Below are 18,633 nucleotides of genomic sequence, written 5' to 3'. Positions count from 1 at the left end.
TTCTGCACCGGCTCAACTGGCTTTCATTTTACGATAAGGTGGAAGAAGGTGCAGCATCAGTGGTTAAACTGGAAATATGAGCTGGGCAAAACCCTATGTCGAGGAACAGACCACGATCACAGGGAGAACTAATTTGGTTCTTTTCTGTACCGGTGGCTTCATGTCTATCGTAAGTAGCCGTCTTTTTTTTTTTTTTTTTTTTTTTTTTAGATATTTCTTTTAGAATTTGTTTCATTTCACAGCCAATAAGTCTTTGTGATGATTTGGCTGTAGAATTTATAGTAAATCAGATATTTTTTAAGTTCTGAGGAGAACAGGTAATGTTCCAACGTTTTTCACTGCTGCAGGCAGGTACTTTGGGATTTCTATCTGCAGTTCCTCTGTGTTCTGTTGGTTTGTTTCTAATTAGCCACCAGAGAGCTGTTTTCTTTCTTCCCCCCAGAGGTTATTTAGGGTCTTAAACAACCAGTAACATAAGTAGATGGTTAATGCTTTACTGCACTAAAAGTTTACAGTTAAAGCTCTGCAAATATATACATTTTCTTTAAAGAAAAGCATGTCTGGACATGTAGGGTTGAACATTTCTCAATCTTAGTTAATTTTAATGTACATTTTCAGTTATATGATAAAGAATGTGTACAATTTATAATCTTAAAGTTACCTATAAGGCTTTCCCTTTTGAATCTACTAGATCTAGACTGACTAGTTTCTTTAAAATAACCTGTTTGCTTTTCTTCGGGCATGAAGCCAAGTTAAATGTTTCATCCAGGTAATATTTTACCTCTTCAGCAGTGGTGATTCTAGAACAAATTAACCTGGAGAACAAAAGAAAAAAATAAAACAGGGAAATAGTTTATCATATAGTACAGCTAAGGTTGTCAACCCCTGATAATAACCAATCCTGTTTAAATGAAGCTACAGTCTAAAGGGACACACCTTCATTTCAAATATACTGCAAAGGTGAAAGATAAAACTGGTTATAGGGGTCAACAAATTCAAGCCTCTTCTGACATTGAAGGAATATACCTTAACAACCAGAGTTAGAAATCCAAACACAGTGGCTGACCTGCTACTATAACTGGTGGATTAATGAAATACTGATCATGAGTATTTCCCAATCAATAAATTGCCAGTTTCTTTATGTTTTTAAACTCAATAACAAACAGCTAAATGTTCAGTAATGGTTAGTTTTAGTAAAGGATCTGAGCTCAATCAGCCATTGTTTTAACAGTTGTGGCACATTTGATTCATCCACACAGGTTCATGAGCATGAAGCCCTTTTTTGTTGTAGATTCTAAAATAAATGTAGAGATATTAGCTGCTTGTTAATAGGAGTCTGAAGATGGTTATATTTATGTTTATACCTTCTCTTCACATCCAGGTTCCCTGATTTGATGCAGGACTTTTCTGTTCTGCAGGAGCATCCAGACTATCACCTCCTGGCACCCAACCTGTGATCTAGAACCCCCCCCCTAAAGCTTTGTTTAAATTCCCTGAACTAATGAGGTGTAATACAATCTTCTATACCATGGCTCTTGCCATTACATTTCTGCTCTTCTTTTACCTAACGGTAAATCTAGAGATGACCAATACCAACCAGGTGATTAACTCCTCAAAGCAGCTGTACTTCACATCTGCCCCTCTGAACATTCACATTACCGTGGCTTCTGACGACCTGATGAAGCTCATCCCTCAGGACACCGCGTACTGGAACCGTCTGTTCTACTCTGCAGTGAAGGATTTGAACGCCAGCAACTCTTCGAGAAAAGAGCACCCCTGGTCTGTCTGCAGGGAAGAGAATCAGGATCTGCTGCGACTAAACATCCATGACTTTCACTCCTATCCGGGGCTGATTCAGACATTCCTGATGGGCATGAACTGCAGAGCTCCTCCGATCTTGATCAATCAGCCCGCCAAGTGCAGCAACCACACCTACCTGCTGTTCGCCATCAAGTCCTCCCCAGCAAATTTTGAGAGGAGGCAAGCGGTGCGGGAGACATGGGGGCGAGAGGGGGTGTATATGAACGGACGGAGGGTCCGTTTGGTGTTCTTCCTTGGCAACCAACCTCCAGATGACCCCGACGTTGGCACATTGCTGTCATTTGAGGCCAAACACTTTAAAGACATCGTGCAGTGGGACTTCCAGGAGTCCCTCCTGAACCTGACTCTCAAGATGGACATGTTCCTCCAGTGGACTGTGAGAAACTGTCCCCAGGTGTCCTTTGTCTTCAGTGGGGATGATGATGTTTTTGTCAACACCGATGGACTGATCGATTACCTGGTATCTCTAGACGCCTCTAAAGCATCTCGGCTGTACACTGGACATGTCCTGACCACAGCTAGTCCCCTCAGGGACCCTAGAAGCAAATACTACATCCCTCTGTCCTTCTTCAGCGGCCCCTACCCCGCCTACGCTGGTGGAGGTGGGTTTGTGATCTCAGGTGACTTGATGCCGTCTCTTTCTTTCGTCTCAAAGTTGTTTCCTCTGTTCCCCATTGATGACGTGTATATGGGCCTGTGCATGAAGGCTCTGGGAGTTGTCGCAGAGGGGAATGAAAGGTTTCAGACCTTTGATGTTAGGAAAGAAGATCGTGAGAATATATGCGTACACAAGGGCAATCTTCTGATCCACCAGCGCTCCCCGAGGGAGATCGAGAGAATGTGGAAGGGCATCCACCATCCAAAGCTGACGTGTTGAACTGATGGGTAAAGAGCAACGAGGCCTGCATGGATTCTGAGTTTCTACAGATTGAATAACCAGTTGCCGTTTTTGCTGATGAACTGCATAGCTAATTTCTAGCAAAGCTGAATACACATGTTTTCTAACCCTGCCTATTTTTGTTGTAATTTTTAATAATAATAAAAAAATTAACACAACCAATGTTCTACAGTTTATTTTCACCAAACATCATGTTTAGCTCAGAAGCAAAACAGTACAGGTTGTAACAGCATCTCAACAAACAAACAAAGACTACAGATTGATCTGAGGAATCCAGATGACCTGATTCAAACTCGAGGAAACCGCTCTATGGTAAAGCACAAAGGCATCCTGTTTTATTTGCATTTTTATTTAAATGATTCCGACTTGTCTGAATAAAAAGGAAAAAGAAAAAACATGTAATGGAAGCATCGGATATTATCTGTGCAGAGTGAAATAACACATCAAAGTGTATAAAAGCTACGTTCAGTCCTCACACACCACCTTTGTTCCCTTCAACATTGCCACAGCAGTGGTTACTTTTCATACAGGTCGAGGGGGTAGTGCTCTTTATACTGCTGGATGTGCCTGAAGAGGGATTCCCTCTGCTTGCTCAGGCTGGGGATCATTTCCTGGTAGACGTCGGTGAACAGCAGCTCCGGGTTGGGCTTCAGGCGCCTCTCGGCTCTCTCGAAAGCCTCCATCACGGTTTTGCGAGACTGTTTCCTCCAGCTGCGCTCGTCATCCTCGCTCCACCAGCTGCGCGCCGTCATGTAGTGCCTCAGCCGTGAGATGGGGTGGTCCTGCTTGTCCCAGTAGTTCACCTCGTCTACAGAGCGGTAGGCCGAGCTGTCATCACTTGTGCTGTGGTGCCCGATTCTGAGGGGAGTCCACAATTACGTTTTAGGTTTGCCCTTTTTTACATTTGAAAGTAAAAGTAGTTTCTTCAAACAAATGACGTGAGGATCTTTCCTCCCCAAGAATTTGGTATTCAAATCCAACTTCCCTTCCTTGGTTAATCAGCATACCCTTGAACGTTTAACTAGCTTGCTACTAAATGGCAACTAATGGGCTGCCCAATCTAAAAAACTGAACATCCATATAAAACTGATTTTACTGTATATAGATTGTAGGTAATGTAGTGTGAAGACCTGAAAAGGGGCTATATAGGTACAGGCCATTTTGAGTTGTACATACAGTTGATATAATTATCAGTATAAGTGTGCACACTGTCTAAATCGGAAGGATTTAGAATGCTATTGAAACAATCCTAGAGTTTGCATCAATTTTGTTAGTTATTAGTGATCTACATGGTGCTTTGAGGATAATGGTGCCGTTTTCCTCCATTCTAGTAGTTTTATATTTAGTTTAGGGCTGGGCGATAAACCGGTTTTTTACTGTTACCGTCATTCACTACGATAACGAGCAACTTTTTTTCCCGGTAAATAATTCTGCCATTTTTCCTGTGTGCGAGGGTGGCTGGTATTTCCTTCCCCTTTAAGATGTGGCAGCAGGTGTCTAATCATGCGAATCCACCGATCCAGTCAGAAGCGTAAGCAAAGAGAATGGCGGATGAGCCAAGTGAAGAAGCGTCTAACACAGCAGTAAGCAAAATTACTTTGGTTAATACTGTGGAGCTGAGCGAGAGCAGAGATGAAGCTGAGCACGTTGTCAGAGTTAAGCGGGCTACAGACAAGTTTTTATTGAGGGTGTGCGAGTTTAAACAATGCACATTGTTCTCAGTGCATACTCAGTTCAATGGCAATAAAATTACGCCATAGGTTTTGAGCAAAAGAACCGGAAATGCAAAGTTTGTCTGAAAACTGTTGGTACTGCATATCCAACCTTCATCACCTATAGAAAAGCCGACGTGCAAAAGGCTCCATTACCTTTGCACAAAAACGTTTGCAAGAGAGTTAAAATTTTTCTCCTGCTCAATGAGACATTGTTGAAAGTTTAAACCTGAATAGTTAAAAGACTTTAATATGTAATTACATAAAATATTTAAAGTGATTTATTCAATAAATAAACTATAAATAGACCAGTTGCATTTCCTGCACATGCCTTCATTTCTGATAGAAGAGTCGGTGCATTCACGTTATCGAGGTAAAGCAGCTCAATTTATCATGATATTGATTTGAGGTCATATCGCCCAGCCCTAATTTAGATATAAAAATATTTGTTTTCTCTAAATCAATAGAAAAAGACAAATTTTTCTTGCTAATATTCAGACAGAAGTTCTGGAGGAAAAAGGGGGTTTTCAAAAGCATTTTGACAAAAAAGGAACACAGAAAAAAGGATGTCAGATGCCTGCTACAACAACGACCTTATCAGGAAACCTGATAAGGTCGTTCCTAAATACATTTGCATGGATCAGATCATTATCCACCCATCAACTAACCTTACAATATAAGTGTCCTTTGTCTTAATCCTGCACCTTATTTGGAGCCTTAGAGGCTTCATCTAGTAAATCTTTCTAAAGAAACTTCAGAGGTCATTTGAAACCACAACTATCTAAGGAGGGAACCTATTAAAACTTTAGAGGAAAAAGTAATTAATGTAAAAAAAAAAACATAAAACCTTTAAGGGTTTCTCCTTTAGAGGAATTTGCTATTCAGATCCAGCAACGTTTGTGTCCGTCAGCGACACACCTTAAAATGTAGAATGACCCAGTTTCATTAGCCTGCCCTCTAAAAAAATCTTATAGTTAAATTTGATGTTAACATTACAGTCTCTCACAATAACTCGTCACACATATTTATAGCATATATTTTACTAAAAATTTTCATGAAGCAACACTGGAGAAATGCCACATTGATTTAAAGGAAAGCAGCCAGTGTAAAGCTTGTATAATGAGGTCAACCCTCAAACCTGATCCCATTATCCATTTTCCCCTCACTGGTGTCTCAGGACTAATTAGTGTTAACGGGTCTCAGGTGTGTTAGCATTGATCCTTTGGGCACAGTTTGGACATGTTTGCTTCGGGGAGTCCAATAATGGCTGCCTTTAGTTATTTTGAAGGATCTACCTATTTTATTTACATACAATCATTCATTTGATTATCTTTAATTTGCAAATAACTTTCTGCAGTTCTATGAACTTTTTTTTTTTTTTTGGCCATTCTTGTGCAAAGACAAGAGTTTGACTATGATTTCATCTTGGGATGAAACAATGAATTGTGATTAATAGATTATTGAAATAATCATTAACTACAGTCATGGCCTAAAGTATTGAGAATGACACAAATATTATATTTTCACATGATCTGCTGCCCTCTGGTTTTCATGTGTGTATGTCAGGTGGAGTCATCACATACAGAAATACAATTGCAATCATATTATGAGTAACCAAAGCTTTTAATGACAGAATGAGTTAATGCAGCAAGTCAATTCTTTTTTTAAATATTTTGGGAGATTTATTTGGTTTAACTCATCTTTTTAATCCTTAATATGTTGCTAATCCAAGTCTTATATTTTTGTCCTTCACACCTCAGTTTCCGTACAAACAGATGCTGCTAATCGTTAAACTCTAATAACAACAGAAGCTGTGATCGTTTACTGAATCCAAAGACATTACATGGGCTGGGTTTGGAAAAAGCCCATATGGTGCTCTGCATGTGGGTACTAACCTGTAGGTCATCGCCTCAATGAGGAAAGGTTGATTTTCAGCCACAGCCCTGCGCCGTGCTTCCTTTGTAGCGTTGTATACGGCAAACACGTCGTTCCCATCAACGCGAATGGACAGCATCCCATAACCAGGACCACGAGCAGCTGTTGGAGGGAATCAAAGGTGAGACCGAACTATTCAGACCTTCCATCGCTGTCAGCATGAACCCCCCTCTGCCTCACCAATGCCATCTCCTCTGTACTGCTCGTTGGTCGGTGTAGAGATCGCGTAGCCATTGTTGCGACAGAAGAATATCATAGGACACTCCAGAGTGGCTGAGAAGTTGAATCCGGCGTGTGCGTCCCCTTCGCTGGCTGCTCCCTCTCCGAAGTAACAGATCACAGCACGGTTCATGTTCTCCCGTTTCAGTGCGTATGCAGCTCCAACCGCTGAGAAAAAAAATAGCAGCATGAGTATAAACTGAAAGTCTTTTTTTTTTCCTTTTGGTCACAGTAGCGTCTTCCTTAATTAAAGTGGTCAAATGGAGACATGCAGTCTCACCCTGAGGAATCTGGGTGGCCAAAGGAGATGAGATGGTGACAAAATTCAGATCCTTGGAGCCATAGTGAACCGGCATCTGCCGGCCCTTGCCCAGGTCATCGGCGTTAGCATAACACTGGGCCATGAAGAGATCCAGAGGGAAACCGCGGTACATCAGCACTCCTGTTAAGGGCACAGAAAAACGCATATTAAGACATTTATGCCAATCAGGCTTTTTACAGGACCATGCCTGCTGTTTAGGAAGTGGCAAATAATTTAATTCTTCCATTTGATTAAATTCTGTGTATTAAAGGATGGATGGCAGACGGGACTCACACCCCTATGACAGACCAACATAAGGTAGGGCACATTTATTGATTAAAGGTATAAGGATGAGGGTGTACTGGTGTAAAAATATAGGAAAAGATTAATGTTTAAAAATATCACAGTTATGGCTAATCTATGGTAGATTATATGCTACCATTTCAATGTTGAAATTTTGCCTGCATTTGTATTGAAACCTTTCAGCCATCCATAGAGACTGGAGTATTTTCTTCTCCAATCAGAGGCTACGTTCACACTGCAGCCTGAAGTGACCCAAATCCAATTTTTTGGCCCCTATGCGACCTGGATCTGATCTTTTCATAGCAGTCTAAACAACATAGATCTGATTTTTTCCAATGCGACTCAGGCCGCTTGGCTATGTGGTCCTGAATCCGATACGAATCTGATCTTTTCAAATGAGATCTGTGTCTGAACAGCCAGGTCGCATTAATCCGACCTGAATGTCATTAATACCCGACAGTGGTCACTCTTCTGCTTCTTGCTGAACAGAAGTGGCAAGAAAACCAATAAAAATGGTGAACGATAATGTGGAGAGCAGTATTTCTGTTTAACCATCATGGAAAGATGAGTTTTTAGGGTTGGGAAAGATCGCTAGATGTTCTCCAGCACTACCATCCATGTTTACATCCGTAAACACAGAGCACGCTTGCTTGTGACTTCATTGCATCCTCTATTGCGCAAGCGGGACACTTAGGTTGTATGAATGCAGTTTACACAGGAGATCACATACAAGTTTCATATATTCTGAAATGTGAAGGGCAACGCAAAACAATCTGTTTTGTCTTTTATCAATTAATTACACCTTAGACTATATTAAAATTTAAACAATGTAAATGTTTCTGTGAATCTGTCTGAAGGAGGAGGGTTGTTTGTTATACTTTGGCTGTCCTTGTATAAAATACATTTATTTTAAAGAAAAGTTTTAAAAATATTTATTTCCTGAAATCAGTTATTAAAAAGTGTATTTTTCCCCTTGTTTTAAGATTGGCTTTTGGGATGTTTGCCATGTTTCATAATTTGGGATGTTCAAAAGGAGTTCTTGAGAAAAGCTTCAAAACCTCACCGTTTAATTTTGGGGTCTGGATATGTGCACTTTTCAGAGAACCGAAGGTTTCTGCTTAGTTTTATAAACAAAGCAAATTCTAAGCTTAATACCCTCAATTAGAAAAAAAAAAATTAAAAAAATTAAATTGATTTACATAGTCTTGCAACACTGTCTAAAAGGTATTGCAACCTTCATAGGGATGGTGTCGATTACTTAAGTTGAGTTCCTTTTTTCCAACTTATACGGTCACAAATCTGTCCCATGTAACCATACATAAACATTACAGGCAATTAGCAGACAGATTAAATAAGAGCTGATAATCGTAGAATGTTCTTTCACCTGCTGTTGGAAAGGTTAGAGACCAAATACTAAAGCACTATGAGAAAACCTTCACCAGCCATAAACAAAGGCCGAACCTTACCAGCTTCTCTGTATTGACCAAACACTATATCGTTAGACTCCAGAGCTGCAGCGCTGCCAATGTGTGTGCCCTCTTCTCCATAATTGGTCATGTAGAAGGAGATTCGGCCCTGAAACAAACAATCACCTCTATTTACATCGTATTTCATCCATTCTGAAATTAAACCATGGAGCATAAACTGAAAACCAAACCTGTCGCTGAGACTCGTAGAGAATCCGGTCCATTGTGTTCAGCAGCGTCATCTTCTGATAGAAGTTTAAAACTGTTTCCTTGGAGAGCTAAACAGGAAAAAAAACATAACCAAAAAAAAACATAGTTTGAAAAAAAAGGGCGCCTCAGGAAGGCTCTAATAAAGACTAATATTGGTAGGCCGGCTTTACCTGAGGGTCTTCTGAGGGGTTGATTATCTTGCCTTGCCGGTCCATCACTCTGTACACTGGGATCCCAGAAATAACATTGGGCTGAATGAATTCAAGATGGTCCACAAACTCTGCTGAGGCTCCAGGAAACTGTGGCTTTTCCAGAGAAGAGTCAAAGGGCTGCTGCTGGTGCATGGCCTGAAGGCATTAGAGCAAGTATATTATTATCATTATTATCCACAAGATGTCAGACTACTCAACTCTCACCAATAACACTGAAGAACTGAGCTACACTTGTAACACTTTTATTCACTGCTGTTGCATTACATGACTTTTTTGATGTAGGTTATCAATACTTTTAAATAAGCAAGTCAAATGGTTTTACACATCCTAAGCATTTCAGTGCATTTTTGACTGGTGAATAAATAAACCAATAAATCAAAACTAAGAAAACGACCATTCAGACTCTTACTTTGAAAAAAAAAAAAAAGTTTCATAAAGCATCCAGATTTGATAGATCGGTTGAGCTTATTAATCCAAATGAACAGAGCCCTAGCCCCCCCTTCCTGAAGGAGGTCAACATCTCACAGTACAATCAACAAACTGCACATTCCATCATATTTCACAATGTTCAAGGTTAGCTGTTGCCCTCAAGGTGGCGCCACATGTCAATTTAAAACAAAACAGACCTCTCCAAAGTTTTCTTTCCCAAATCAAAGCCATTCTCTGATCTTCCCAACTGATGCATGCTTAACTGCTGAAATATGAACCATAACTATACGAAAACACTGCAATATAACACAACAATGCTGTGCTATCAATAATAGCTGGTTCAAAAAGCAGGATATAATTAAATACACTTCTACTAAATGTTTTTTTTTTTTTTTTTTTGCCCAAGTAGATTTGTTCTCTGTATTTGGTTGCAAGTCTTTTCCTGCATATCTTACATGCAAGCTTGATTAGGAAGACCTGAAAGGTGAATTTATTAATACAGCTATAGAAAGAAAAAGTTAAGATTTCAAGATTTATGTAGAGGAACTTTGAACTATTGCTCACTGAACACATAAATTACAAGCTCGTCATATTGAGTAAAACTAACAATTATTACATTTAACACTGTTCTGTGAGATTAAAAAAAGAGCACACGCTGATATCATAATGATGACAGAATTCAGTCATTCAGTTTAAAATAATGGGCAAAGGGTGCATCTAAAAATGTCAGGATAGTATCTCTAAAGAACTATAGTTGGGCACTTCTGCTGTAAAACATTTGTAGATTCTCTGAAGCAAAAGAAGGAAGAGACACAAGAGTCAATCTAAACCTCAGCACACCTGAAGGCTGCTTCTCTCTATTCCACTCGTGCAGAAAGTTGTGGAATACAAACCCATTGAGAGAATATCCTACAGGATGCATACACACACTGCTGTGAAATCTAAATATGCATGTACAATAACCTGTCTTAAGCAACATAATTTTTACAACAACTGTAACCATTAAAAGTGCAAAGACAAAAAGCCTGGAATAAAATAGTAACACAATGATCATTTATGAATTTTGAATAGATCTAAACTGAACTTTTAAATATGAAATTGAAGAAGCAGTAAGTAAATCTTATCCTCTGATAGGAGAGCCAATAAGTACTTTTTGATTACTTTCCTGCGATAAATTACTATGCTGTTTAAATGAGTAGCACACAAGCACCTCAAAGTTAATTAAATAAAGTTCATAAAGTGCATTAGTACTTGAATGTGGCCCTGTCACACCCTGAAGGTTTTCTGAAATTGCTGGTAAGCATTCTGGTTTAAGTCCTTACGCCCCTTTGTTTGACCAATAGCAAGGAAGCTAGCCAAAACTTTAGCTGGTCGGCTAACTCAACAGCTAGCTTGAAGAAGCAAAAAAGAAATGCAACATAGCTCTCAAAAATGACGTCTTTTTAATACATAAACACATTTTTAAATGTAATCAGTCGTCACATGTCTACTTTATAGAAATAAATATGCATGTCTCAGAGGCGACGCTAAGAGCTACCCGGGTTATCGCGAGAACTCCAGACAAATAAAACGTCACTGTTGATTCCTGACCCAGTCCTCCTCCAGTAACCTCTGCGGGAAACAAATGACTAAAACGACTTTATACTTCAATTCGGTTTCAAGTGATGCAGTTAAAACTTACAGTGAGTCTAAAGGACCTGCGCTGCAGCAGCCTCAGTGAATTCAGTGCTGCCCTTTGACGAACAGCATGAAAACAAAGTCCAGACATTCTGCTCACACTGCTGACAGCCGCCATCCGGACTGTTTGAGATGATTGTTTAGAGTCCCAAAGATAGCAAAATTAAACTCCTCTTGTTTGACTTGAAGCAGAGTATTTCCTATACAGCTCCCATCCGCACAGTGATGCCAACCCCTCAGTAACAAAATTCGCTATTGGCTGTCCCAAAAGGCGCTAGAGGACGTCATCGCCTTCTTTTTATTTTTTCTTCTTCTTCTTATGTTTTTCTTATTGGCGGTTGCCAACCACCTTAAGTTGCATTTACCACCACCTACCAGACTGGAGTGTGGCTATCAATGATTTCAGAGGGAAGTTATTAATTCATACCTCAATGGGCTGAACGAACCTGCATATTATCTATCAATCAAAATCTATACAAACGTACATGCATGCATATACACACTTATATTCTTTATTTAAATACGATGAAATAATCCAGTGTTTTTTAAAAATCTTATTAACTGATTTCCAGCAGAATTAGATGTATTTCCTAGGTTTATCATTGAAAATCCAATTTTTTCTCTATTTAGTGATGACTTTAAATGCTGATGTTCTTGTGAATACTTATTACATTCCATTAATACATGTTCCACTGTTTCTATCTGATTACAGTGATAACAAGTCCCTGTGTCATGTTTCCCTGTTCTGAAAAGAGAGTTATTAAGTCCAGCATGACCAACATCATCGCCTAATATGCATATTTCAGGTCATACAGCTGCAGGAGCTCCGATTGTTTTGTTATTTTGGGCTTTCTGTCAAAGCAGTGTGCATAGATATGAGGATAGCTTGAAGGAAAAACTTGCAAATATATTAAGTGTTTTATATAAACGTTTACAGAAGCATGTCAAGTTTAAAATACATACAATTAAGCCATTTGGATCCACACACCATATCAATTGGAATAAATCCAACATTCAGTGTTTGCCATCGGGAACAATAAAAAAGGAGTAGTGCAAAGACAGGCAGACATGAGGAGCAGAGGGGGAGAGAGGGAGGCTGTGGAGTGAAAATGCAGTTATTTTATTGTATGTGAGACATCTGTTAACCCTTTATAAGTCACTCAGTGGAATACTTTGAAAATCAAAATTTCAAATTGGAAGCAGCTTTGCACATGCACATTTCATTTGCAATCTGGATTTAAAGTGGAAAGGTACGGATGCGCATTGCATTCAAAGAAGAAAAAAAAATCACACAGCTTAGCTTATCTCATAATTCGAGCTCAGTATCTCATAATTACGAGATACTGATGTCGTAATTATGAGAACATATCTCGTACTTATGAGAAAAGATCTCCTAATTATGAGATCTTAGCTATATATTTGGTTATGATTACTTGAGCCAGTAATAAATCATCTATCAGAAAACTGGTCTTCATGATTACTGCTTCATGAATGTCTGCATCTGTTCCACTGGACAACTCTCTGTACCCACTTCATCAATAAAGTACCCAGGTATAACCATGGGATTACTACTTGTGGAGTAAGCATGCAGCCATATGACCATACACCAACATCCGTCAACAGTTCCATTAATACATATTCCATATTGTTTTAGTTTTACATATGAATCAACATTCTGCATGAGGGTCAGACATGGTCGTTTTAAGCTATTCTGAAGCCTCAGCTGTTCTCCTTGCGGATCTAGAATTTTGAGAAGGTAACGGCGGACAGTTCTTTGATACACCACCATGCCAGCTTGAATGACTTTCAGATGCATCAATTTATAACCATAAAGCATTCAGTGCCAGTTTAATTGCTCCTACAGGAACAGTGCGACTTCCAGCAAGTCACAGTGGGCTTTTTGGTCTGAACAATTCTAAGGACTTACTGATCAATGCTGACAAACTAAAGCCAATTTTATCCACATTGACAAGGCTAATTTCCCAGTGTCGCGCACCTAAAAGGAAATAAAATCATATTAAATCTGACAACCCCTGATCTCCTAAATATGACAAATGATCTAATAAGTATGACATCTTATCTCGTAGTTATGAGATAGGATCTCATAATATAGAAATCAGGATCTCATAATTATGAGATTAGATATGAATTATGAGAAAAGGTATAGGATAAGTTGTCAGATTTTTTTTTTCTTTGGTTAATGCAATACGCTTCCATAGAAAGACGCTCTCTGCAGCAGCATGAAGCTGACACCCAACCTACTACGTCAAAAAACTCTGAAGATAGACTGAATGGTTAGTGTTACGTTTGTGCAGATTTGTACGGAAAAGATATTGTTTGTGTTAATTTTGCTTAAGAGATATTAAAGATTATTTTTTAGGTCATCCAGAGGTCACCATTCCCCCCATTAAACTCCAAATTGAACCAAAGTGTTGTGCTTTTTTTAGTGCCTCGTTAGTGCATATTTGCATTCAAACCATTTATCATTCACGTTACACAAAGTGAGGATAAAATTACTTTCACCGATTTCAAATGCAAATTAAGGAGTTGTCCGAATCTGAAGCACACAGTCATGATCGGTTTTACGAATCTGACCCACATGTAGAGATAGCACTCAAAGAACACGGGAAAAGTTTAACAGGTTTATTAAGGTACGGGTACAGGGTTGGATGTGGAACTCAGTGAGCTGGTGAACCGGAACTGGAAGTGAGAAGGGAAGTTCAGAGGTCAGTTCAGGTACTGTGGGAATCTTGGATGTTGTTAGATAATGCTGGAGAGGGACTCACGTTTAAGGGGGGGCCTTGTCAGTCCTTGAATCCAATCTGTGTGGGATCATCCAGATAATAGTGAACAGGTAGACAAACATTGGACCCGGAGGAGTAACGGAGCGGACTGTCACTAAGATTTCCAATGGGAACTTGAACGGATCATATGGAGGTTTTCCCCTGCTCAGTGAGAACTTGGCTTTTCCTTCCAGGGGGAGAAGGTCCAGGTATCAAGTTAAACAGTAGGTCTCAGAGAAACAATGCTTAGGTTAGACTCAGCTAATCTCAGCTTGGCTAGAGTACCCAAAACTGGCAAACACTCTGGCGTCGAGGTAGTGACAGCCCACTGCTCAAATACTCCTCCAGATAATGGTCCAATGAGCCGCAGGGTTGCAGGGATGCCAAACGAAGACAGGGCACCTCCTGGTGGTGGAGAAAAAGAAAACACACAAACTGACCACACAAACTGGATTCCTAACACAGACCAGGTCGGCGCCGTCTGCTCTCCGGTCACCCATCCATACCTGTGCTACCCTTCCAGGCTGAGGAAAAAGCCAAGTTACCTGAATGACTATGTAACGAGAAAATAAATCAACGATCAAGCAGTGACACATATTAAATATTGTTACAGGCTTCTATGTAATGTAACTTAACATTTGAAAAAGCAGTACATTCTCACAGCTCTAACACTAGAAATCTCAGAGATATGAGAATTTATGTCAGCCTCCAGTCCCCTCAACAGCACTTCACAGCTCATGAATGTCAGATGTAAATGCCCCATTAGCGCTGTGGTGGGAGAACTATTCCACCCCCTTCAGTTTCGATTTTAGCTCAAGTCTCTCTGTTGATGAGTGTTTTACCTGAGAGCAGGGGGGGGGGAAATATATTTGTAATTAAATATAACTAGGTCTACATCATCAGTGTCGCAAACACCACAATGATTTCAGCGGAGCCACAATCAGAAGATAACTGATCTGTACAATGAAAATAGCTGCATGAGCTGGAACGCCGTAGAGAGGGAAAGCAAAAATATTTATACAATAATGAACATCTGCACTATTTACTAGGGGGCAAATATAACTCAAGCGATCTTTCCTCACTCTTCAGCTGCAGCCGTGCAGACAGAATCGTGAGACTGCAATGAAGTTGGCAATATATTCACAGATTTAGCTTTTCCGGATTAATAACTTGTCGACGGATGATTTATTCTACAAAAAAGACACCTCTCCGCAACCACAGCAAGGCATACAGTGAGCTACAACCCTGGTTTCCTCAAAACGAGTCTCCTATCGCGCTGGGGCAATTACATTGGAGCATATGCAGAGCTCGCTTAGGGACCGTCTGCAAGTTGCAAAATAATCAGAGAGAAATATTTAAAAGCGTCACCAAGGAGAGGTGGATTATTATCAAATTCATTTTATTTGTATCTCATCTCATATATTTCATACCACATTTAGTGGATTCGAAAATAATACTTTTTTGAGGAATTTCCCAAAGCCTAAATGACAAATGGCACCTCTATTTTATTATTAGAATAAGTATAAAATGAGCAATGACTACACTATAGATCATTGTAGTGCTACCAAACTTGTAGGACACATAGATAGCCTCATCTGGATCATACTACCACTCTTACTTTGGGAAGATAGGCTAAACTGTATTTTTAGAGAATTTTTCATTGTTATGATAAGCATATTATGCCAATAATTACACTTTAGATCATTGTAGTGCCACCAAACTTTTCACACATATATATAACCTCATCTAGTTCAGACTACAACTTACTTTGGGAAAATGTGCTAAACTCTATTTGTTTTAGATTTTTTTCATTGTTATTTTAAGCATATAGCCAATAATTACACTAAAGATAATTGTAGTGCTACCAAACTTGTAGCATACATTAATAGCTTTATCTGGATCATACTGCAACTCTTACTTTCAGAATATGTGCTAAACTATATTTTTTGATAATTTTTCATCGTTATTATAAGCAGCCCAGGTGCGCAATCTCTGCAACAGGAACCACAGCACTGAGCATTGTGTGCGATGCACAAAGTCCTTCTGGTATGTCACAAATACCAGAAGGACTTAACTTGAGTTTGTGGAAACTGCTAAATGGGACAATTGTCATTTCATATGTAGTGCTTTTCCTTGGGTGAAATAAATGTTACTCCAATACTGAAATCATACTGTTTGTCATATTCTAATCTGAAATGTTGAATGACATGAAAAGGAGAGAGAAGACAAAATACAATTATTCTCTGAGTTGTTCTTTCTTTCACATAGTGAACTTGGCAATATAAATAAGTCTTTTGGTGAATGGACAATATAAATAGGCTCTGCCTTGCCTTGTTGGAAAAGCATGGTTATGACCTGTTCTCAGCCCAGGAACTATGACCCGTATAATATCTGGTTGTTCAATAGGTTTTCCTAAATAAAATATTTAGATATGACTTATCAAGATATTCCTGTAAAAAGGTCTGATGCGGCAGTGGTAGGTAATGAAAAGTGTTTGGAGCATGCTCTTGTTCTGATGGCAGTGTGTTTCAGCCTTTATCCAGTCTCGTGTATAAAGGCTGGTCATATCACAGGTTATTTGCATTACAACAGGGACAGTTAGCAAGGTAGAGCAAATACACAAACTTGTAGAGGGGAGGGGGGCTTGCAGGAAAACTGAAATTCTCTGGGACTGCTAGTTCTAAAGAATGGAAAAGTGCGATGGATGGAGTAATATTATCGCTTAGAGAGAGCAATACATTTACGCTTACAACTTTCCCTGAGGGCAAGCGAGCAGTAAGAAGAAAGTGGGTTTATGCAGTGAAAAGGAATGCAGATGGAAGTGACAAATCCAAGCTAGGTATGTGGCAAAAGGATTGTCCAAAGAAGGAAACAGATTATTAAGAGATTTTCTCTCCTAGTGTTTGCCTGACCAGCATAAGAGTGTTGAGGCAGAAAGCGGCACAAGAAAACCTAATTCTGCACAAATTTATACCCCTTAGTAGGATCACCCCAGGCAGACAGGTTCTAGGTGAGGGACCAGACAAAGAGCAGCCCAAAGACCCCTTATGACAAGTAAAATAAATGGACGTAGTGTTCCCTCACCCGGACGTGGGTCACCGGGGCCCCACTCTGGAGCCAGGCCTGGAGGTGGGGCTATTCCTGGGTTCTGGAAAAGAGGGTCCGTCAGATAGTCGAATCTCGGATTCAGGAGGAGCAGTCGGGTTTTCGTCCGGTTGAAGAATAAACGAGAATTCCTACCAGAAATAACTACCAGTATTAAAAGGGCAATTATTATGACACGACCAAGTCCACTACCAAAATGCACCACTTTCTGTAATCGTGTTCTTAATTGGGTCCATTTTTTTTTATAGTCCTGCATCCTACACTATGTCTCAAGCATGTCTCCTTGTGTCTATAGAGGGATTATCAGGCAACGTCACTCTACGTCACTTCCGGCCCCAATGCGCATGTCGCCTGCAGAAAGAGCTGCTAACATGTCTTGTTGTGCTGTCGGTTGCATGAACCGTTTTGATAAAAACAATAAAACGCGCAAGTTTTACCGAATCCCATCAACTCGCACCCCTTTTAAGGCAAACAAGAGACGTCTTTGGTTGCAAGCCATCAGAAGAAGCGATTGGAACGAGCAGATGATTAAAAATGCATCAATCTGCAGCGATCACTTTATATCAGGTAAGTCTTATCTATAAAAAAGCTAAACAGCATCGCTGGTTTTACAAACAAACAATGGTTTTACATACATTTATTAAGTATTACATATATAAACGGGATTAATGAATCTTACAAAACACATTGGAGCATAACTAGCATACAAGCCAATGTACCTTGATTCAGTCTTATCAAGTTGCAACTCATCGGGTCAGCCATAAGTTTTATCATTAACATCATCACGTTGTCTGGTCTAAACTTCTCTGTGTGTGCTGTATTTTCAATTGATTGACTAGTGTCTGTAATAAAGGTTGATGATGATGATGATTGCGTCAATACATTATTTGTACAGGAGAGGCATCAGACGACATCGACAGCCCAGACTTTGTCCCGTCTATCTTTCCATACTCAATCCAGCCCGGCAAAGATGGTGTTGCAAAACTGGAGCGGTAAGTATCACATCTGTGTGCTTGATTGTTGTCTGATTACAAGCATGACTCCACATAGTATGACTGGAAGTGCAAAGAAAAAATATTGATATATTGTAGCTATATAGGTTACCCGGGTTAAAGGTCAGAGCATGTAGTTTTTATTAGACATCTCATATGGAGAGTTGGGATGACTGAGCATGTGATTTGTATGGACTTGAATTTAGGAGATAACACCTGTGGAACTGTTTTGTTTTTTTGTTTTTTGGGGTTTTTTTGCACTAAATGATTGTTCTCTCCTGTGTGTTTCAGATATAAGAGAAAAAGAAGAAGGGATGCAACCCCCAGCAGGTGTCCAGAAGATGGACATCAGTGTACACCCTCTTCCATCTCTCCAACTGAGTGTGGAATAGAGGCTGGTGCTGATCTATATAATGGTATGAAACCTTATTACTATCCTGACCAAGACGGCCTGCAAACTCATTTGGATTTTTATAAAGGGACGTAGATCTGTGTGTTCCTAAATGTTAACATATTATTGCAGAATAGAATAGTCACTAGTGTACGGAAGAGGTTTAGGGCCACTGAAAA

The 18,633-nt window shown here is 39.6% G+C and overlaps 2 protein-coding genes and 1 long non-coding RNA gene across 4 annotated transcripts; 1 reads left to right on the top strand and 2 right to left on the bottom strand.

The window, feature by feature from the left end:
- Positions 1–19: 19 nt before the first annotated feature.
- On the top strand, positions 20–2,737 carry b3gnt2l (UDP-GlcNAc:betaGal beta-1,3-N-acetylglucosaminyltransferase 2, like). 2 transcript variants are annotated; one of them, XM_038289974.1, is made up of 2 exons: positions 20–169; positions 1,382–2,737. In XM_038289974.1, exon 2 carries the CDS (start codon positions 1,502–1,504, stop codon positions 2,696–2,698), a length of 1,197 nt encoding a protein of 398 aa, XP_038145902.1. In that variant the 5' UTR covers positions 20–169; positions 1,382–1,501; the 3' UTR covers positions 2,699–2,737. The 2 variants fall into 2 exon arrangements, with proteins under 2 accessions (XP_038145902.1, XP_038145903.1); XM_038289975.1 differs by having other exon boundaries at positions 42–169; positions 1,419–2,737.
- A 406-nt stretch (positions 2,738–3,143) lies between these two features.
- Positions 3,144–11,465, bottom strand: bckdha (branched chain keto acid dehydrogenase E1 subunit alpha). Its single transcript, XM_038289973.1, has 8 exons — positions 11,188–11,465; positions 9,036–9,212; positions 8,847–8,933; positions 8,656–8,764; positions 6,866–7,027; positions 6,547–6,753; positions 6,327–6,468; positions 3,144–3,577 (listed from the first exon to the last, which is right to left on the bottom strand). The coding sequence occupies exons 1-8, from the start codon at positions 11,299–11,301 to the stop codon at positions 3,235–3,237; spliced, it is 1,341 nt and encodes a 446-aa protein (XP_038145901.1). The 5' UTR covers positions 11,302–11,465; the 3' UTR covers positions 3,144–3,234.
- Positions 11,466–13,521: 2,056 nt separating this feature from the next.
- On the bottom strand, positions 13,522–17,359 carry LOC119786506. The gene is made up of 3 exons (XR_005281193.1): positions 17,051–17,359; positions 13,970–14,472; positions 13,522–13,883 (listed from the first exon to the last, which is right to left on the bottom strand). It is a non-coding gene; the product is annotated as an uncharacterized LOC119786506 (long non-coding RNA).
- Between the last annotated feature and the right edge of the window lie 1,274 nt (positions 17,360–18,633).

The sequence above is a fragment of the Cyprinodon tularosa genome, unplaced genomic scaffold, assembly GCF_016077235.1.
Source record: "Cyprinodon tularosa strain WSP-4 unplaced genomic scaffold, ASM1607723v1 ctg274, whole genome shotgun sequence".
Lineage (NCBI taxonomy): Eukaryota > Metazoa > Chordata > Actinopteri > Cyprinodontiformes > Cyprinodontidae > Cyprinodon > Cyprinodon tularosa.
The sequence above is the reverse complement of the archived record's forward strand: the minus strand, read 5'-3'. Positions and strand labels throughout refer to the sequence as shown.